This window comes from Eleutherodactylus coqui, chromosome 13 (assembly GCF_035609145.1).
Source record: "Eleutherodactylus coqui strain aEleCoq1 chromosome 13, aEleCoq1.hap1, whole genome shotgun sequence".
NCBI lineage: Eukaryota > Metazoa > Chordata > Amphibia > Anura > Eleutherodactylidae > Eleutherodactylus > Eleutherodactylus coqui.
In genome coordinates, this window is record NC_089849.1 from 68,940,874 (window position 1) to 68,963,983 (window position 23,110).

At 45.0% G+C, this 23,110-nt stretch overlaps 1 protein-coding gene across 4 annotated transcripts in view; it reads left to right on the plus strand.

The window, feature by feature from the left end:
* The window catches only part of LOC136587814 (ATP-dependent DNA helicase Q5-like), an 80,953-nt gene extending 59,125 nt beyond the window's left edge, over positions 1-21,828 (plus strand). For 2 of the 4 annotated variants that reach the window (XM_066586586.1, XM_066586585.1), the window contains exons 12-20: positions 7,389-7,462; positions 7,639-7,732; positions 12,957-13,091; positions 13,192-13,913; positions 14,000-14,045; positions 15,100-15,294; positions 17,923-18,004; positions 18,327-18,486; positions 21,015-21,827. In XM_066586586.1, the coding sequence (XP_066442683.1) occupies positions 7,389-7,462; positions 7,639-7,732; positions 12,957-13,091; positions 13,192-13,913; positions 14,000-14,045; positions 15,100-15,294; positions 17,923-18,004; positions 18,327-18,486; positions 21,015-21,471 (1,965 nt within the window). In that variant the 3' untranslated portion in view covers positions 21,472-21,827. Of the gene's footprint in view, positions 1-7,388; positions 7,463-7,638; positions 7,733-12,956; positions 13,092-13,191; positions 13,914-13,999; positions 14,046-15,099; positions 15,295-17,922; positions 18,005-18,326; positions 18,487-21,014 lie in introns of all 4 variants that reach the window. The other 2 variants (XM_066586583.1, XM_066586584.1) reach the window with 2 other exon arrangements.
* Positions 21,829-23,110: the final 1,282 nt, after the last annotated feature.

The following is a 23,110-nucleotide window of genomic DNA, read 5'->3' on the forward strand; positions in this document are numbered from 1 at the left end:
CACGGAGGTCTGGTATAGTTCCTCACACGGGGAGTAACTGCGCACTTTATTACAGATTACATGGGGTCTTATACCCTTGGTCACGTCACTAGGAATGTGTAATGGTCTCATTGGCTCAAATCCATCACATAACCATATATGTAATGTCCGCAGTTCCGCCTGAGGCAGTGTTAGTCACATAAGCAGTTGTTGTCTTAGATAAGGCGCTTCTGGGAAAACAGCAAAGCACGTGGCCTTTGCATCTTGTTCCTTCTTGCGGTTTTCAAGATACATTTTTCTTCGCCTTGCAAAGCCTTGGCATATCTGATATGATTTTTAAGGCTACATATTAAGTTTTTGTACTATAGCATAGAATTAGTATGTATAGAAAAATAGAATCAGTATGCATATAAAAAGAAAGACACATAGCAATATATATATATATATATATATATATATTCGTATTTTCTACCTACAAACGTATATATTTCCCCCTCAAACCCCCCTAAAAACTTAATATGGAGATCAAGCACCAGGTCTCGCACTCTCCCTCGGTCGCCTCTCCCTTGTGTCAGGGCTTCCCCACTGCCCTTATGGCCCTACTCCTCAAGGGGGGGAGGGATCCCTGCCTCAACTCAGAAGAAGGCCATGGATTCCCTGGGCTCATTTTCCGGGCATCCATACCTTCTATCTGTGCAAGTTAACACCCCGCAGAGTGCGCCCTCGCTGGAACCTATAGTCTTCTGAACTATCCCTGGGCAAATAGGAATTCCACTGACAATCCATCTTAGGAGGCAGGTGTAGTACTTTGGTAACGTACGGTGGTTGGCATTATCGGGACTGGCTCTTCATCTCTTTCAAACAAGGAAAATGTTGGTGTCAGATTGTCCAGTCCCTTACTCATACTCTTTTTGATCAAAGAGATAATCAGCAGGACTAACAAAACAATGCCCAAGATTATACTCACTTGAATCAGGTCCTTCTGCCATCCCTTCAACCATGAGAAGTATTGGTCCCAGGGATCTGTAACCCCCTAATTCCTTTCAAGTTCTTCTGACAGACTGGTTAAATTTTTAATAGCGACAGTCACTTTACCTGTAGGTCCGGTGTTATCGGGAATGTAGGTGCAGCAAGTTTCGCCAATCATCTTACACACTCCACCTTTTCCTGCTAAAATCATATCCAGGGCCATTCTATTTTGGAACGCCATGGATGCAGTAGGCCCTAGTTGGTCAGCTAACTCTTGCAAAACATTCCTGGTGTAATTTACAAACCTCTGCTGATTGTAATAGTCATAATTTATCCAGTCTTGTTAACAGTGACAATAGCAAATAGGGATTTAAAGCCCGCCTCAACCTGATCCCTGGCCTTAAATTCATCTGGCACCCCCCTAGGCACTCCTATTGCGCATATATATATATGGATCAAAACTACCCCCTGGAGCGTCAACTTCTCTCTTAGTACAATGCGGTGTTGGATTCTCACCCTCAGTGTAGTCTTCATATTGCATATTTGATTGTATTAATTTGTTCTGATCCCTGAAACAGAGGGCTAGTGTACAGTAGTCAAAGGTGTGTGTGTTAGAGGAATTGTACCACAATGTCACCTTCCCTTCATATTCTCCGGACCAGGGTTTCCAGTTTTCCCCCTTTCCTGTCCCTAAATGTGTGATGCCCACTTCCGCCCAGGTCGCCCACCCTGCCCATAGCATGGAAAGGATATGCAGGATCATGCGTTCTGTGCTTCGGAACCCAGGGCCTTTTTGCCATGCGAAGCGTGGATCCAAGTGGGCTTTCCTTTGAGCTTGACTGCAGTTGGGGCTTGAGGGCCGCTGCCTTTGCTGTGTGGTCTGTGAGGGTGTTGCCTCTTGCTTCTCCAGTGTAGGAATTGGTGTGAGCTCTTCACTTTTTCAGGTAGAAGTAGGGCCTCCATGAGAGCCTAATTGGCTGTCCTACTGAGGTAAAAAACTGTCTGGCCTTCCATATTGGCCGTAATCATGAGCTATGCCAAATGCATACCGGGAATCGGTGTAAATGTTTGCCGTCTTACCTTCTGCCACTCTACACGGCTCAGTGAGGGCCTTCAGTTCCGCTTCTTGTGCTGAGACATGCGGAGACAGAGCTTCTGCTTTTAGGACATCTTGTTGTGTGACCACTGCATAATCCGATATGGAGTCGTCAATACTCACCCTGGTACCATCTACAAAAAGCTAAAAATATGCATTGTTAACAGGGGGTTTCAGTAACTTTTTAAAACTTAAATTTTCTTGTTGCATCAATGCTAGACAATCATGCTGATATTCTATTTTAAATAGATCAGAATCTTGTTGCAAAAAATGTAAAAATAGCTGATCTGCAATACCTAGATCACCTATTCCTTCTCCTCCCCCCTTTAAACCAGGATACTCAATTGTAAAAGAGTAGCCGGGTTCAAAGTAGTACAACATTGGAAAAAGATGCTATGAGGTATGAAGGGGGCTGGATCTGACAGGCCAGAGATTAAGTGCTTGGGTTGCACTTGTGTGCATATGCTCTGGATGTCATGAGGGGTGAGGACCACTAGGGGGTAGTCCAGAACCGTAACCTTGTTCCCCTCGCATAAGTCATGGACCATGCAGTAGGTTTCCACATGGACACCTCTTTGTGTCTATTCTTGACTGAAAAAGAAAGGTGTTTGCTGGAGGACATATCTCGCGCTAAACCCCGTTGGAACCAAGTCTCCCACTTGTCCCCTATCAACATTTCTTGTGGGAAACTAAAAGGATACTGTTTGACCCAGGGGTGTGTATCTTGGTTTCAAACATACCATCATAGGGGGTACATTCAATTTCCCTATGTCTGTCTTGGAGGTGGCCAATAATTTGTCAGGACCTGTGGAAAACTCAGTTTCTGCAGCGGCAGTCAGGGCAAACACATGAGCCGGATCCACCAAGAGAGCAGTTAGTTTACAAAATTCTTCTGAACTGGCACCTGAGGTCTCAACCTGTACCGATCCATCCGGTGAGAATTTGATGGATGCAGATAAGGCCTGTAAGATGTTAGCGCCAATAACAGAGACATGAGTTACAACAAGGCAGAATAATCTACAAACATCTATCCATATTTGAAATGTGATATCCTTTAAGCAAATTCATTATTAATCTGATCCTGCCTGCAATGTCTCATCAAATTTGAGAAAAAAAACAACTCTTCCTGGCTGACCAAGATTTTCACCCCCTTCTTTGTGGACAAGAGAGGGATGACCCATTACGTACTTTTAAATCATCTAGCTCCACCCCTTCGATTCTGGCCGTTTGAAGGCTTCTTCATGCTTTAATTTGAAATTTACAGTCTGCATATGCAGAGGAGGGAGAAAAACTTTTATCCCTAGTCAATATCTGCACCACACATTTTACATTCATCACAGCCTGAACACTGGTCATTAACTCTCATCCATCCATGCGCTCAAGTCTGCCCCGTCACCCCCCCCCATTTGAAGGTGTACCAGCACATACAGACACACAGAAAAAACAATGTGACAAACAAACATACATCAGTTGAAAAACATTGAGGTGAGTGTTATAATGGTATAAAGTACATGATTCTATTGAAATGAGATTGTGAATGAGCGCTATTTTTGACAATTTGTGTGAAAAAGTTTGCTGAGATATTAGCGGTAGAAGAGGAAGCAAGTTCTTGGAGAATCTGTGGACACTTATGTGACAAACAACCACCACTGCTTGTCCTGATGTTATGTAATATAATCTTTGTTGTACGTCTTGGATTATTCTATCTTCCTTATTTACTGAAGCTGTTATATGCTATATTAAACGCTGATGTATTTTAGAATGTGTGGGTATCTTTCAGCCCCCCTGTCTTTCCTTCTCTGTCTGTGACCCTGAGCAAAGAGTGAAGTCTGAGAATGACAGCCCCCACCTTTGCAAAATAACTGTTATCTCTCTGTGAATATGAAACACAGACTGAACAAAGTTGTTTCAGTTTAACTATTCCCTGCATTTAAACTCATAAATAATACATATGCTACCGTATGACCTTCTGACAACGCAACATGTTCTGCATTTTCAACCCATGTATTCTTAAAAGCCCCCACTGGATGTGAGTGGGGTACAACTTTCTTACCCCTGTATGAAAGACACCAAGACGTGTCCATTTGTGACCTCAGAACCCAGCAAGAATGTACCTTAAAATTCCTATCTTTCCTGCCTTCTAAGACAGTATAATTCATTAAATTCATTACAATATTCTATTCAATTAAAGCAAACAAAGCTACTTTCCAAGGTTAGTATCACATTCTCTCCGCTCTTATCTCTTGGCCTTGAGACAAAAGCTTCTGCAGCTTCAAGTAAACAATCTTTCTCTCACTAAAAGCAAGCTCAGTTAACCATTTGTATATGTATATATACACACACACACACGCACATTCATATCTATCTACCTAGAATTATACACCTTTTCCTATATATCTATAGGTGACACAATCACATATTGATCCTCTCTATCTGCCACCAAATCACATGCCTTGTAACCTTTCTCTCCACTATGCTTGTTCCCCATATTTCTCTCACTACCTGACCGTCAGTGTAAGATTCAGAAGACACTCTCTCGATGCCGGGCACAATATATCACATACTGTACTTTCAAACATTTCACTTACAGATACTTTCTTAAGCAAATAATGCATGTACATACTTAACTTTCCCTGACTGTCCCTCTGCTCCCCATTTCAGCACTTTCTAGTAAACCTTTGTATTTCAAGGCACCCTTCTTGCTCCTAGGACCTCCTCCCAGTCACCATACTGTAATCTACCATGCGGGTCCATGTCACACATTTTCATAAGGGTTTTCTTACATCTTACAAACTGGGACCCTTGTCTCTCCACCACCAATTCATCCGCTCGGCGGCGGCCCTTAAGGGGCTCCGCCTTCTTTAATAAAGTCTTAAGAATATTAAAACAACAACAACATGTTCCACAGAGGGTATCCTTCTAATCCAAATTGTCAGCCCCTTATGTATGGCAAAACAACCGAAGGTCTCTTCTTCTGTGAAACCCATCTCACAGAGTGCATCCTACTAATCCAAATTGTCAGCCCCTTATGTATGGCAAAACAACCGAGGTTCCCTTCTTCTGTGAGACAAAGTTCTGCAGGTACAACAAACAACCCCCACTACTGCTAAAACGCTACAGACTTCAGAGTACAAATAGACTATAGACTAGTCCCTGGGTGCGCGATTGGTGCGCTTATCATGGTCAGTGGTCTGTGACGGCAAACCCGAAGCCCACGAGTTACCGTGTAGAACTCTTAACCCAACCTGTCCGGTCACAAAGCACAAATAGTCCCTCCTGCTGCAAGACTCCAAGCGTAAAACTCAACCTAAAAAAATATGCTGGTCTTATCTTGAGTTCTGTGAGTTGATCAGGCTCGCTTGCAGCAGGACGGCTTCCTTGTGGCGTGGATCTGGGTGGTCTGGGCTGTATGGCTCCGGTTTTGCCGCCCCCACAACGTTGGGTGCCAAGTGTCAGGGAAATTCTGTGTACAGCACCATTTAGGCTCACCCCAAAGCCCCGTTGCCGGCGGTAAAGAAAAAACACCACACACGGAGGTCTGGTATAGTTCCTCACACGGGGAGTAACTGCGCACTTTATTACAGATTACATGGGGTCTTATACCCTTGGTCACGTCACTAGGAATGTGTAATGGTCTCATTGGCTCAAATCCATCACATAACCATATATGTAATGTCCGCAGTTCCGCCTGAGGCAGTGTTAGTCATATAGGCAGTCGTTATCTTAGATAAGGTGCTTCTGGGAAAACAGCAAAGCACGCGGCCTTTACATCTTGTTCCTTCTTGCGGTTTTCAAGATACATTTTTCTTCGCCTTGCAAAGCTTTGGCATATCTGATATGATTTTTAAGGCTACATATTAAGTTTTTGTACTACAGCATAGAATTAGTATGTATAGAAAAATAGAATTAGTATACATATAAAAAGAAAGACACATAGCAATATATATATATATATATATATATATATATATTCGTATTTTCTACCTAAAAACGTATATATTTCCCTCTCAATTAGACCATGTCTTTTATTAATTTTTGCTTCAAAGAGGCACTAGGTCTTATTTTCAGGGTTGGTCTTACTATACTTACCCAGCAGGCTCAGTCCAGGTCCCTCACGCTGCCCTCCGGAGCTCCAACGTGCTTCCTGCAGATCTCAGCCACTGGTACATCACTTCCTAGTTTTGGGATTCATAAATCCTGCCTCCAGGAAGCGGTGGCTGAGCAGCAGTCAAAGACCCAATCAATGCAGCGCTGGATGAACCAATGCAGTGGCTGGGATTGGTTTATCCAGCGGTGAATTGATTGCTTGAGCAGTGATGGAAGAACCAATCAACGGCCATCGCGTTGTAGAGGCAGTGTTTATGAATTGGCTGAGCCGTGGCCAATCACAGCCATCTCATTGGTTTATCCAGCGCTGCATTGCTTGGCTGAGCAGTGGTTGAAGAACCAATAACAGCCATCGCTTCCTGGAGGTAGGATTTATGAGCTCCATAACCAGGAAGTGTTGTTGTACGAGCGGCTGAGGACTGCGGAAACTGCACCAAACCTCTAGAGAGCAGCCGAACTAGGGCTTATTTTTGTGGTTGGGATTATATTTCAAGCCTCCCCGAAAATTAGGCTAGGTCATATTTTCGGGAAAACTGGGTACTGTAGGTCACATAGGTAGGAGATTACTGGTTTGCTAGTTTTATATAGAGCAATATGTCCATGGGCAGTTGTTTTGTTCTCCAGTGTATATTTAATACCAACTTGCTATACAGGGAACACACACCAGGGTTTAGTAATTCAACTCCAGTATTCTTATAGAACAGAGAAATTCAAGAAATTGTTTCATAGCATTTTTGACAACGTACACAGAGGCGGACCACTCAAGGGCTGTTCTACCCGCATTGATGTCCTTGAAAAGCCTCTCTCTTTAAATGAGTCCAGTCACTTTTCGCACAAATGCCAATCCTTGAGTTCTAATATTATATTCCATGCCTGACTGACATCCCAGAAACCACAGATGATAGTCGAGAGTATATCCTGTAGTTTGTTTGATATTTGCTATGTTAGTATATTACTATGTTACTGCATTATGTAAGGCCGAAAAAAGACACACATCCATCCAGTTCAGCCTATTACCCCCAATGTTGACCCAGAGGAAGGCCAAAAAAACCCAATGAAGTAGAAGCCAATTTTCCCCCTTTAACAACAAAAATTCCTTCCTGACTCCAATCTGACAATCAGAATAAACCCCAGCTCAACAACCCTATCCAGTGTTTTTTAAGCTTTTATGAGCGGTTACCTCTTATGCTATGCATATATAAGTAGTGCCTCCGTCTAAATGTCTCTATGGTGATAGGCCCGGGAGCACTCCCTGAAGATACTGGAGGAAGCCATCAGTAAAAACGCACAGGTGACCAATACTGCAGATAGGTAAGAAGATTTTCTATTCTTCCTTCATCCTTAAATTGTGATGTGTATATTTTGTGTATGGCTAGATGGGGAGGAGGATATACAGTATTGTTACAGTGTATCACCATGTAAGATGAACTGCTTATTCACGTGACTCATATATGATCTTTCTCACCATGGTGTCTATATACAACCAGAGTGGACGTCTTGTCTTCTGCTGTAGACCTAGAATATGAGGTTTTCCGAAGCAGCAAAATGTCCAACCTTTATATAGCAGCGGTAGTGAAGAAGGTAAGGAGCAGACGGGGAGAGCGAATGGGCTTCAGTTGTGGGAATAGAACCCAGTGCTTGAAAATACCTTGTGTTGTCCAGTTTTGAGCGTCCCTTTTCAATCATTATGCCCGCAGATGAACTATTGTGTAATAGTTTCCCCGTTTCTTCAGAAGCTGTATGTAATTGGGTTTCCCTTCACTAACATTAGCTTCACAAATACAGTTACATCACCAAATATGTCATTACGCTGGGCACAAAGTCTCAATCTGGAGAAGGAAAACACTGAAATAAGTACAAAGTAATGTAACAATAGAAACGTCAAAGATATTATTTCTTGTCGGTATCAGTGGGGAACACAACTTTGACGGTTGGTATAAAAACTGCCACTAGGAGGCGGACACAAAACAGAAAAAGTGTTAGCTCTTCCTATCAGCTATAACTTTCCTGTAGGAAGCAGCCCTATTTTCTCATTGTACTTCTGGACAAGGAAGCACGACTCTCCCTGTTACCCCACTGAGGAAGGCGAACAGAATGGAGTTGTCTGCCCCAACCTCCAAAGTAAGGGAGGCACGTTCTAGCCTTAAATTGTACGTAGCCCGCCAGCTATAGGTTTCCTCCTCTTTAACACCAGAGCACTCCCTTCCTTGCTAAAGGCATGCGGGTACACTGCTGGAATCAGGGAGCACGCTGCCAGTGGACACCTGGGTTCATCGATATAGGTTAGTATTTTCACTCATGGATCACTAGGGTAAGTATCCTGGATCTGGTGGGAGTCACTGTCTTTCTGTCCTACTCCTGTCATCCCCATTATCAGGTGTAGGTAGATTGGCAGGGGAGTATATAGTGACCTTGCTGCAGGAACCCATTGTTCTTACCTCTTTCAGGGCACCGCTGGCTGCCTCCATGATACCCTTCAGAGGGATAGGTCTGTCCTTCTGGTGCGCAACTGCAGTCTCCCATGCTGCACCATGGGTATGTTCGGGACACCAGCCAGGCCTAATGGAGTCCTTAATGTTAGGCCTGTTAGGGCCACTCCCGTGGGGTGCAGTGTGGGGAGGGGTTTTCGCGTCTCCTCCAATTGTTCAGCCCACCTGTATTAGGAAAATGGGTCTGGTAGCTGACTTGTTAAGGCCCATTTACACACACAGATAACTTTCAAAAGATTGAAAGATCAGCAATTGTTTTACATAAAGTACTAATAGACACTAATTGCTTTTAGTACTTTATGAGCTTTATTTTCATGCAAATGAGCTTCTGGGAACTGTTACAGAACTCAGCAGGAGGTCTGAGCTGTATAATTAGCTCCATTGTTCAGCCACAGGCTTCCCGTGGAGAATTCCACACCATGGACAGCGGACACAGCATGTGGTCCTGCTAATCAGCTGTTCTGCCTGTGGGGCTGATAGCTGAGACAAAGCAATCAGCTGTAATCAGCTTTCCGTGGTGAGGTCCTACTAATCAGCTGTTCTGCTTAAGAATGCTTTTCAAGCAAAACTGAAAACCGTCATTCGGGAGAAAACTGAAAGATGGGCACATTTAGACACAATGAGGATCGCTCAAAAGATGGCTTTTGAGCGATAATCTTTGTGTCTAAATGGGCCTTTAGAAGCTGCTGCTTTGCATTCTTGGAGTTGCCTCCACCTGCTTTTGCAGGTTCAAATTTGTCTAAAGCCAAACTAGATGGTTATGGCTCCTATTGGTCTTGGCTTCCTGCTTTACTGGAGGCCCGCCCCGCACAGCCAGCTTAGTCAGCGTGGCATGTTGGGACTTGTGGTGCCCCAGTGCAAAGCTTGCAGCATCTTGGGATCCTCCCGAATCCAGCAACTTCTATCTCTCAACAGAACAGCTCTGGTTTGGGTAAGCCCTGCCCTGCGGCTAGCTCCCCTGCTTATTAACGTAACTGTCGGTGGCATCTGTTTAGCGCAATGTCTAACACCAGAGCAGAAGATCCGAGACAGGGGTCAGCTAATACCACTTGCTATGCATCCTCTCGCTGCAAGACAAAGTATATGTGCGGACAGTTAGAGATGGCGGGACAGGACAGAATCTCCCAGGGTCTAAACTCCACTATGCTCCATCCTCCTCTAGCAGCTTCCCAAGAGCTCCATATTGGCTCTCTAGCAGATGTTCATCGGACAGATGATACCTGGCCCTAGACCAGGAAAGCCGGGCTCACACTTGTGTGGGGTAAAACGCTGCCTGTATAATGCAGCGTTTTACTGTTGTGCGAGCCTGCGTATAGCAGCGATTTTTGACTGTGCATGACAGCATATCTCATGCATACTGTTATTCATCCCTGCTTCATAAAAAAACCTGGGAGACAGGTATCCCTCCTGTACTTGGCAAAACAGAAGGGCTACCTATGGCAAGTGAATGCCGTCTATTTACTCTCTTCCATAAAAAGAGTAATAGTATTGTGGTGAGCATTCGTATCTCTCCAAGATACTCGAGTATAACGCCCATTATCTACCTGCTTACCCCCTTCCATGGAGGAGTGATGCTACTATGTTGAGTCTCTGTATTTCTCATAACTAGGTGTCTCCCTTGACTAGTCAAGGATGCCAACCATCATTCACCTCGTTACCTCCTTCCATAATTATATGTGACAACGCTCCGTATTGCTCATGCTATGGCAAGGATCAGCCGCCCTGTTCCCTCTTTCATACGTTGAGCACTTGTAGTACAATGACTCGCTGCATCTCTCATGCCTACTTGATGACGACCATCATCCTCTTCATTGCCTCTTTTCATAGCCGCGGTCATCATAGTGTTATGGAACTGCGTACCTCTCATGTCTATGCAATTAGGCCGAGCCGCATACATGTCATTACTCCCTTCATAAGCAGGAGTAGTGGTAATGTTAGGTAACGCTACATTAATTCTATTTCTGTGGTCATGGCAAGTCCCAGCCCCCTCATTAGCCATTTATTGGAGTGGAGGCATTGTATTACAGCTGGCCATTTATGGCCATAATGTAATCAGCAATCAGGCTTCCATATTATTGCCTCTTAGAAATGTACTCCTAGTATAACTACACCTTGCAGTGTATAGTAATATTAGGCACCACATTACCCCCCTCCACTGAGTACTGCCAGACTATAGATCTGCCCTGACCCACTCACTACAAGTATCAGGCTGCCTCTTTCACAGCTGGGGATAAGAACAGCACTTCCAACTGTGGACTTTGGTTCAAACTGGTCGCATCAGCTTTTATTCACTTGTCTCTTTACAGCATCTTGTACACTCTGGTACAAATTACACCAGAAATCTATCTTACATGGTTGCTTGTTAATATAACTACATTGGCTCCAATTTAGTTATAACTCATTTATCAAAACTTTCTAAAGGAAAGAAAACTTTCTGGTGCCCATAGCAACCAACCAGAGCTCAGTTTTCACTTTACCAGAGAAGTTTAAGAAATAAAAGTTAAGTTGCAATTGGTTGCTACGGGCAACAGACAATGTGGCCCATTGTGTCACATAAAAGTTGCAAGACTGTTTCAGAGCTGAAATTTAGCTGTTAAAAAATAGCCAAATTGCATTTGCTTGCAACTTACATTGATGTCTGTGGTGGAAAAAATTGCCTGCGACCTGTGACCTGTGACCAAAATCCAACAGAGTTGGATTTTCCACGACTGTCATGATAGACGTGTTAGGTCACAGCACTACGGGACACCGTTGTCAATCATTAGATGCAACATTGTATGAATTACATGTCATCATACAGCCCTAGCCTTAGGCTTTATTCACGCAAGCATTTTTACGCTGCTATTTAGCTGTGTTTTTATGTCAACCGAAAATCGTGACCATGTAAAGCATTGGCTTCCAACGTATTCGTTCAGATGATCTTTTTTTTGTTTGTTTGTTTTTATTCGCATAAAAATGTTGTGCCGGAAAAATTAGCACATATGCGTCCGAAATCAGCGGCTGAATTTTATATGATGCCAGAAAAGATAGGGCTTGCCCTATCTTTCGACCGATATACGCTGGCAGCTCCCATAGATGCCAATGGAAGCTGCAAAAAAAGGGAGAGGGAGGGAGTTTAGCTGCGGCCAACATAGGGAAAAGTTTACAGGTGTCTCTACTTGGGCATTAGAGGATTTATGCCGTCCGAGGGATTTCCGGCATATTTTTTCCCTAATGCGTTACACCGTGCCGTGTGAATGGACGAGAAAACACTAATTAAGCTCCGGACTTGATTGCGCCTTTTCTTCATTTAGCGATTTAATGGCGTGTGCGTGAGACCGTGGAAGCCCATATGCTCGTGTGAAAGAAGCCTTAGGTGCGTTTAGCTGGACCGCTTATGGTTCAAACGAACAACAATCGTTTAGTCTAAACACGAGCCAATGACGAATGAGAATTGTTCACTTCTCCTTTAGTTGTTAAAGTTTCTGCAGGTCTAAAAATCATCGTTGGCTGGTTCTCTTGTCGTTCCGTTTAAACACTTCATAGCGAATGTGAACACTAAACGAGATGTGAGCGATTCTCTGAACAAGTCAACGATTAATCCATCTAAACAGGCTGCAGAAGAGCAAATGGACTGGCGATGATGTCACCAGCTCGTTCACTCCTGCAAATGACAGCTGTCCTGCAGCATTTCAAAGCTCTCTCACCTGGTTGCTAATTATTCTCATTAAGCAACTCTAATGCAGAGAACACACTTTCCTTGCTGAACTCTCTTCATGGTTGCCCAACATGTCCATGGTGGCACCAACACGCCCTACAGTGGCCACTCTGACACCATATGTACAGACTAGAGATGAGCGAACACGTTCGGCCCCGCCCCTTTTTCGCCCGAACACCGAACTTTGCGAACACCTCGGTGTTCGGGCGAAGAAGTTCGGGGGCCGCCGTGGCAGCGCGGGGGGGTGCGGCGGGGAGTGGGGGGGAGAGGGAGAGAGAGAGGGCTCCCCCCTGTTCCCCGCTACTGCCGCCCGCGCCGCCGCGCATCTCCCCGCCCCCCGGCGGCACCCGGACACTTACGCGCGAACACTGCAGTGTTCGCTAAAGCCGGTGTCCGGGTGCGGATGTGTCCGTAACGGACACGTTCGCTCATCTCTAGTACAGACTTTTTCTTTTAAGACCACCATTTAGGGAAGTCATGGTAATTCTTCATGGTAACCTCCCTACTTTCAAAGACCATAATGAAGCTTTGTATTTAGTTTAAATCTGTGATCTTGGGGATCTAGGTTTAGTTGGAGCAATTTAATAAGTCCTATTAATTCCTTGTGGCTTTTCTTCAGGTTGGTGAGATAAATAAGGCTTCAAAGGATGGAGAGCCGTATGTGACACTTGGGTCTTATAGCTCCATCCAGAAAGCGGAGACTAAAGTGGATGCAGATGAAGACGGATTTGTAGCTGCCTCTCCATCGCACACGGTGTGTAAGAGCATTCGGATTGACGTGTACATGGCAGACCTGTTGGTACAACATACATTGCATCCGTGACATTACTAACTATTTCTTATTTTGTATTCAGTTTAAGCGTAAGAGAGTGGGGGTGCCATCACACTTCCAAACTGCATCAAGCTTACTACAAATGACCACATCCGATATGGAGGCGCAATGCAAACAGCCCAATGCCAGCTTCACCAATCTAAGTGAACTTAACAGTTGTAGTGCAGCACCTCCTGAAGAGGCTGAAAGTCCCAGTAAAAAGGTTAACAGCCCAAATAAAAAGTCGCGGCAGAGCAAAAAGAAGCAGGAGATGGCCTCCGCTGCTGCGAAAGACTCACAGGACATTTCTAAGTTCTTCTCATTACAGAAGAAGTCGAAAACCTCCACTAGTTCCCATAGTTTAGCAAAAAGTGACAGTCCTGCTCATGAAAGTACCTCTCTTAGTGACACATGTGAAGCCCAGGAAGCCGCCTCCTCAGACGGTCAGGATGGGCTACAGAGTAGAAGTAATAAACCTGATGGAAATGAGCAAGACAGCAGAAAAACTGAACTTGTCCCATCATCAGAACCAAGTCATCCGTTTCTGGAGAACTCAACCCAACAGTCGTCTGACACAAAGAAGTACACTGATACTTTGATGCATAATTCTAAGACTAGAGACGCGGAAACTGACGATCTGCAGCTATCAGTAAGATGTTCTGTGGATGCCTTAAAAATACCACCAGAACAAAGCCAAGAGCAATCTAAAGAGTCTCAGGTGCCACAGGAGGCGGTCTCGGAAGAATGTGCTCTAAGCTACAGTAGGTAAGCCTGGCTATTGTTGTACTACAAGCAAATATCCTAACTAAGGTATTTAGAAAATGTTAATAGTCAACCTGTTTCCTTCACAGTGCTTCCAGATCTGCAGAGGCTGAGAAGAGCGAGGTGGAGCAGCAGGTTAGCAGTTTACGATGTTTGTCACGGCATTGAGGAGAATCGGAGAAGCTTGAGTGCATAAACTAACATATTAGCAAGTTAATGAGTGCTAATCTTATTATCCATTTGTTTTAACTCTTTCAAAGTAACGGTGAATGCACACGGGCAGATTTGAATTGTGTAATCCGGAGCGGGCGACCACCTCCGGATTCCGCAGCAAATACCACCCATAGTATGCAATCCAAAAGTGATTCTTCCTGCACATGAGCGGAAACCAATTGCGGTTTCTGCTCGTGGATGAAAAATCACAGCATGCTCCATTTTCCTGCAGATTCTACACGGACGGCTTCCATTGAAGTCAATGGAAGGTATCCGACCTGCGGCCTGTCCAGAATTCACAGTGTAGAATTTGGTGAAAAAATCAGGAAAAAAAAATCTGTACTGTACATGTCCGATGGCAAGCCACGTGGACCATCTGCAGTACAGAAAGAAGAAAATGAAAGCAGGAACACACGGACGCCACTGCTGTCAGAGCAGCGGAATCCGACCCATTAGTGTGCATGCGGCCTATTATATCCTCCAGATGCAGTACAGGATGAAAAGTTTTAATTCCTGTGTCTGTGTAAGGAGAAAGGAGCAGACAGTCAGAGCATGAAGAACCTGTTGATCTGTACAGCATGCTAGTGACCCCCAGTATTGTCATGCATTGACACTGGTTCATGCTACTACCATTTCTGAGCAATTGGAGAAGATATGTTCATGCTCAAAGTCTCAACTGAAGGAATGAGATAAACAATTGTGTTCGTGCATAAGTGGCAAGTATAAACTCTGTAAATCTAAGAGCGCCCATGAGTGTAAAGTAGTGGGTCGTATTTTCACAACGTGCCAGATGTCTGCTTCAAGAAAATCTATAGGTATGTGATGTATAATTGTTATTATTAGAATTTTTATTTTATTATCCAGGTTTGATTTGTGCATCTTAAAAGTGTGAATGTTGTCTGGAAACCCCCATTAATGAAAGGGTTATTTTAAACATTTTTAGGGTTTTAATAACTCCAATGTTCCATTTTTTTAGCAGGAATCTGTGGAACCAGCAAGTAAAAAACAAAGAATAGAAGAAAAGTCCTCCTCCATCTTGTCCAATCCCGACAAAGGAAAGGCTGGGAAAGGGAAAAGAAAGGTAACCTTTGATCCAAACCTCTCCCAAGAAGACAAAGAAGGAACAGCCAAAATCCTGCAACCACCCGGAAATAAAGTGGTAACCCTCAAGGTGAATACCCACTTGCATTTTTCTTGCACGTTTTTTTCACGCGATTTGCCAATGGGACTTTAAAAGCCCTGATCAGCCCCCCCCACGATGAGATCATAAGGTTCAGTTGGCATAGCTGCTAAGAGCTTTCTGAAATCTCTCATATCTGCTATTACAGATTGCCTGTAACCTTACGGAGCGCTCAAACCATCGCAAGTTCATGTCCCCTATAGGGACTAAAAGAAAAGTGTAGAAATGAGTTTTAAAATAAGTTTTATTAAATACTAGCTTACCCGTCGCGCGTTGCTGCGAAGACAGACAGACATACATTTGTTTTTATATATCTAGATAACAACCAATCACAGCGCAGCTTCCATGTTACCTCAGCAGTATAAAATATAGCAACAAATCACATCGCAGCTTTCATGTCACCTTGGCAGTATAAAGAAGAGCAACCAATTACAGCGCAGCCTTTATTTCACCTTAGCAGTATAAGAAATAGCAACCAATCACAGTGCAGCTTTTATTTTACCTCAGTGGTATAAGAAATAACAACCAATCACAGCACAGCTTTCATGTTACCTCATCAGTATAAGAAATAGCAACCAATTACAGCACAGCTTTCATGTTACCTCAGTAATATGAGAAAGAGCAACTAGTAACAGTGCAACATTCATGTTCCCTCAGCAGTATAAGGAATAACAACCAATCACAGCGCAACTTTCATGTTCCCTCAGCAGTATAAGAGCAACCAATCACAGCACAGCAGCTTTCATTTTACCTCAGCAGTAAAAAAGAATAGCAACCAATCACATCGCAGCTTTCATTTTACCTCAGCAGTAAAAAAGAATAGCAACCAATCACATTGCAGCTTTCATGTCACCTTGGCAGTATAAAGAATAGCAACCAATCACAGCGCAGCCTTTAGTTCACCTCAGCAGTATAAGAAATAGCAACCAATCACAGCGCAGCTTTCATGTTACCTTAGCGGTATAAGAAATAGCAACCAATCACAGCGCAGCTTTTATTTTAGCTCAGTGGTATAAGAAATAACAACCAATCACAGCACAGCTTGCATGTTACCTCAGCAGTATAAGAAATAGCAACCAATCACAGCGCAGATTTTATGTGACCGTAGCCGTATAAGAAATAGCAACCAATCATGGCGCCGCTTTCAGGTTACCTCAGCAGTATAAGGAATAACAACCAATCACAGCACAGCTTTTATGTTCCCTCAGTAGTATAAGAAGTAGCAACCAATCACAGCACAGCTTTTATGTTACCTCAGCAGTATAAGGAATAACAACCAATCACAGCACAGCTTTTTATGTTACCTCAGTAGTATAAGAAGTAGCAACCAATCACAGCGCAGCTTTCATGTTGCCTCAGCAGTATAAGAAATAGCAACCAATCACAGCGCAGCTTTCATGTTGCCTCAGCCGTATAATATATAACAACCAATCACAGCACAGCTTTCATTTTACCTCAGCATTCTCAATATCCAGCAATTGTCTTGCGAAACGTTCGGCGGTGCATCATTTTCTGGTTGAACACACATCCCGTTGCTCGTAATGCCTTTTGCTTTCGTGCTTCAGATGGAAATCAAACGATCTTTGTCTGGGGGGCATAACTGTCGATGATGCTCGCATGCGCGCCACCTATGGTAAAATATTTGTACTATGCCTATAATTAGGGATGAGCGAGCGTACTCGGAAAAGCACTACTCGCTTGAGTAATTGGCTTTATCCGAGTATCGCTGTGCTCGTCCCTGAAGATTCGGGTGCCGGCACGGAGCGGGGAGCTGCAGGGGAGAGCGGGGAGGAACGGAGGGGAGATCTTTCTCTCCCTCTCTCCCGCCCGCTCTCCCCTGCTCCCCGCTGCGACTCACTTGTCAGCCGCAGCGGCACCCGAATCTTCAGGGACGAGCACAGCGATACTCGGATAAAGCAAATTACTCGAGCGAGGAGTGCTTATCCGAGTACGCTCACTCATCTCTACCTATAATCTTCCCTGGAGTGTACTCAGCAACTTCCCAAAGTTTCATGGCGATCGGCTGAATGGTGTAGTAATGCATAAAGGACAGACAGACAGACATACATTTTTCTATATATATAGATTGTGTAACAAAATTAAAAAATAATCAAAGTTAAAAAATTAAACCCTTTTGCCATATTTATAATGAAATCTAAAAACATATTTGGTATGGCTGCATCTATTAGGCCCAATGTCCACGTGCGGATTTGATTTGCAGATGACCCCCACGGAAATCCGCAAATCAAGCCACCCATAGGAAAGCATGGAGAGTCCACAAATGTTTAAAACCATGCGGATTTGTTTTTTAGGGTATTTATAGGTGACCCACGTGGATCTGAAATCGCAGCGTGCTCCATTTTATCGCGGATGTGGCTTCATTCATCTCTATGGGAACTTAGGATCCGCAGCGATCCACAAATACATTTAAATACATTTGTGGAATTCACATGCGGTTTTTAAGGCTGGGAGGTAAAAGGGCCGTGTACTACAGAGAAACAGCTCTGTCGGCAATTTTAGCCATCATGTTTAGCGTGGGCAGATTGATGGTCTTGATGCAAGACTATCCCCGCCATTCGGGGCACTAACCATGCTGATTTTTCTGAAAAAAATATTAAGGAGCAGAGTTTGGAGGATTTGGAGGACTCCATGTATGCCCAAGAATGGACCGATGACAACACCCAAGCAAAACACAACATGAGTAAGTCCTTTTTTTCCCCTGTGTAACTGTGTTTTAGTGTGATGTAGCGTGTATGCATGAGTGCCTGCGCATGCTTCTGTGTATCCTTCAATGCATATTAGTGTTTGCTTGTATGTTTGTGTCTGCATACTCGCATGTTTGTTTGCGTGTGCATGGTCACATCTGTGTGCGCATGTTCGTTTGTGTGCGCATGGTCGCATATAACGTATTGTGCACCTGTTTGCATGCATGTTTCTATTTTTTTGGCAAATTAATGTGCTGTATGTATTTTGCATGTAAGAAATCGAATTTCTATTGTTTTTTCTTCCTCAATCTGTTTTAGTAAAGGCAATTAAAGAGGAGTCGAGAAGCGTATGCAATCAGTACCACAAGGAATTCTTGGCAAATGCCAAAAGTGGAGACCGGAGTGGGGCACTCCAAGAGAAGTTTGACCTTTATGCTCAGCAGCTGGATTACCTACAAACAACTGTGGATATGTGTCCGTAAGTACAAAGTTGCGCAGAAGCATGACACAAGTTGAAAGTAGGCTCCCTCAGACTGGTGTTTGTTTCTGCACTATGCTGCAATTATCGCAACTCCAGTGTGAGGGATGCCTACAACAAGAACTCTTAAAGGGGTTGTCCCGCCACCCAGTAATGAGAGGACATGCTGGGTAGATGAAGGAATCTCCTGCTACAGCTGTCCGAGCTCTAGCAGGAGATCGCACTGCTCTCCCATTGAAAGTAATTCAAAGTGAAAGTAACACCACATACTCCGACACACAGTGCCCCCACATGGTGCCCCCACTCAGTATATTGCCCCCACATGGTGCCCCCACTCAGTATATTGCCCCCACATGGTGCCCCCACCCACGTAATGCCTCCCCATGGTGCACCCACAGTTCCTCCACACTAACATCACCCCGCCATCCCTCCCCCACACAAGCTCAGTGATAGCACCCCTCACCCAAACAAGTTCAGTGACAGCACCCCTCTGCCCCTTCCCCACACAAGTTCAGCGACAGCACCCCTCCCCCACACAAATACAATGACTGCACCCCTCAACCTGTCCCTCCCACAAGTACAGTGAGTGCATTCATCCGCCCCTCCATCACACAAGTGCAGTGACAGCACACCTCTGCCCCCCCCACAAGTACAGTGACTGCCCCCCTCCCCCCCACAAGTATAGTGACAGCACCCTTTCGCCCCTCCACGACACAAGTTCAGTGACAGCACCCCTCCCTCACACAAGTTCAGTGACAGCACCCCTTCGCCCCTCCCCCCCACAAGTTCAGTGACAGCGCCCCTCCCCCACACAAGTACAGTGACACCTATATATATATATCACCCACCATTCACAATAGTCATAGCTCACCTCCTTCCCTTCCTACACAGGTAGGATTACTCTGAGAGGTGACACCTATACATAGATAACACAGGACCCATAATTCACGATAGTTACAGCTCACCTCCTCTCCTCTCTGCACAGGCAGGATTACACCGTGTGTGATAAATTACAGTGAGAGCCTCTCGCCCTCACCCGAGCACCCCCACAGTGACAAGTCTATGTGACAGCCCCCCCCAGCGACAGGTCTATGTGTCAGCACCTTCACAGTGACAAGTCTATGTGACAGAACCCCCCCAGCAACAAGTCTATGGAACAGTGGCCCCCCAGCGACAGGTCTCTGTGACAGCACCCCCACAGTGACAAGTCTATCACAGCACCCCCCCAGCGACATGTATATGTGACAGAACCCCCACAGTGACAAGTCTACGTGACAGCACTCCCCTCTGGCGACAAGTCTATATGACAGCACGCCCCCAGCAGCAAGTCTATGGGACAGCACCCCCACAGTGACAAGTCTATGTGACAGCATGCCCCTCCCCCCACACACAAGTCAATGTGACAGCAGCCCCCAGCTACAAGTCTATGTAACAGCACCCCCACAGGGACAAGTCTATGTGACAGCATCCACCCCCCCCAGCGACAAGTCTATGTGAAAGCACCCCCTCCCCTCACCCTCCCAGCAGCAAGTCTATGTGACATTTCCCCCCCCCCCCAGTGACAAGTCTATGTGACAGCACAATCCCCATGCAACAAGTCTATTTAACAGCAGCCCCCGGCGACAAGTCTATGTGACAGCACCCCCACAGTGCCAAGTCTATGTGACAGCACACACCCCTTCCTGGCGACAGGTCTATGTGACAACACACACACCCCTTCCCACCCACATGCGACAAGTCTGTGACAGCACCCCACAGCGTCAAGTCTATGAGACACCCCGCCCCCGCCCCCCGGTACCCCAGCCAGTACATTGACAGTCCCCTCCTCCCTTCCCCCCTGCTGCACCACGGCCAATATACTGACAGCCCCCCCTCCACTCACCCCACCCCCGGACCCTGGCCAATGCATTGACAAACCCAAACCAACACTCCCCCACACCACGGCCGATATACTGACAGCAACCCCCCACAGGAAATAAATAGAAATATACACACGTCGCCCACCTCCCCTGGTCCCGCACCACAGCCTTTACTTTGACAGCACACCCACCACCGCCCACAGCCCGGCCAATACTCTGACAGCACCCCGCCCCACCAGTAACCTAGACAGTGCATTGACAGGACCCTCTCGGTCACAGCAACACATTGACAGCCCCCCCGGTTACACTTACCCTCTGCCGCTTGACAGTTAGACACCGCTGGACACTTTTAGTCCTCACCGCGGCAGACCTAGAATGAAGCGCGCTACTGCACATGCGAGAACAATACCAGGCTTGTCCACAAACAGAGGATCTCTACTGAGCACACCCGACTCCTGGAGAAACCGTCTGGAAGAATTAGTCATATACAGGGATGACGGAATCGTTAACACAGGGGGGCACCCCTGTAGGTAAGTATATAACTTCTGCATGGCACATATACAATGCACAATGTACATTGCAAAGTGCATTGTAATGGTCATACAGAAGGGCAGACACCCACTTCTCACAATGGGACTACCCCTTTAATAATTTGGCTTTTTTTCACAGATCCAGTGACAACTTACCAGTAGCAGTGGTACAATGTTTCGAACAAGTGGAGGACTTCCCAGGAGAAGCAGGTTCTCAAGCTGCGCACTCTGAGATAGCGCCCAGTGTCGCAGCTACCTCCGCCCCCCCACCAAAGCAAAGGCCTAAGACAGTTGAAGCTGCTGCATCATCTGGAGCTGCCAACCAGGAGGCTATGTGGCAGGAGGACGCTGCTGGTACTTTCGCGCAATTTGTAGCGGCATCGCTACGCACTATGCCTGGCATCGTCAGGGTAAGCACCCAAGACTGTATTGCCTTTTTAATTGAGATGGCCACCCTCCCAAACAATCCCTTTGAGCTGCATTATAATATAGAGCAGTACCGCCTGAGGCACAGACAGCATTTGCTTGTGAACTCACAGCCTCCACCGGGTGCACCACAGCCACCACCGCCACCCCCAACGCCACCAGCCCAATAAGAAACCAAAGGCCTACACACCTTAGGGCATTACACGTATGGCTAGCATGGGCCACCAGCAGGTGCAGGTTGGCGCACACTCACAGCAACGTTTCACTGACAAGTGGTGAAAGCAATAGAGGACCAACCATCCACTTCCGGGCTGTCCAGTCTTTTGTTATCCTCACCCAGCGGTGATGTGTCTACACATTATCAAAATCTTTAAAAAACACATATAATTTTAGTACAATTAAATCATTTTTTATTTTTTGTATCTTTAAACTTATTTTTCGAAAGAAAATTTTTGTTTTGTTTGTTTACAATAATTTTACATTGAAACCTTTTGAAAATTAAAAAAAAAAAGCTAAGTGTAAAAATAAATGATTTGCTTGTAAATAAATTGTGTCCTTGTTTTGTTTAATGTGCAGTGTTTCCCTGAACATAAGACCCCGTCTACATTTTGTCTACAAAAAAGGACAGTGGGACTTCTTTTTGAGAAAAGTCTAACTTTACGCTACTATCGGGCTCAATACGTGTTCTTTCTGCTGTTTTGCACAGCTCCTTCGCGCTTGCTGCATATCTTGGGCTGGAATACCTTTACAAAGCAGCGGTAGGGACTATGATCAAGCACAGTTAGGTAATTTCTTTTAAAAATGTTTATTTGAATGTACATAGATGTTATTTTGGGGTAAAACTAATATTTCAAGCCCCCCAGCTAACTTCACATGCAGCTTATTTTCGGTGCAACTTTGGTGAAACAACAGCAACAGTTTATTGGGCATTTTTCCAAAAACAAGATCCTACCTGATTGGGCCTTTAACCCCTTGAGTGGCACGCCCGGAAATTTTCCGGGACGAGCTCCACTGCCGATAGTGATATATCCCGGAAGATTTTCGGGCTATGTATCACTATGGGAGCTGCAGAGCACAATGCCACAAGCTGTAACATTGTGCTCTGCCTGCACTGTCCCACAGAGAACAAATCAAGGGCTTTGAACAACAGAAGCAGAAGATATTGCCGATCTGCTGGCAATCTCCTGCTTCTAAGTCTCCTGCTTTGTTTATAGGTTGCCATAGAGACCATCGGCTTGTCAGAAGCAAGCCGATGGTCTCTGTGGCAGGGAGAACTGGTGCTTGGCTGTCAGAGGACAGCTAGGTACCAGCTCTTACAGCAGAGATCAGAGAAAACCTCTGATCTCTGCTGTGTTAACCCTTTACATGCTGCAGTCTATGTGACTGCAGCATGTAAAGGGCTGTCACTGCAGCAAGTAAAGGGCTGTCACCATCGGACCTCCAGAAAGTGATCAGGGGGTCCTGATGGGTCCCTGTGGAAGTCCCCTAAAAGGCCAAAAATGAAAAAAAAGTAAAAAAACAAAACAAAACAAAAGTTACAAAATTATAAAAAAAAATAAAAATAAAAACACTTGTCTCCCTTTACTTTGTAAAAAATGTAAAATAAAATCACACATGTGGTATCCATGTGCGTCGTAATGACCCAGAGAAGGAAGTTGGTACATTATTTAACCCCTTAATGCCCCTTTTTTTCTTTTTTCCTCCCCGAAACATAAAAACTGTATAAACTTGGTATCGCCAGAATCGTGCTGACTCAGAGAATAATGATATCACACTATTTAGTCTGCATGTTGAACGCCGTAAAAATGA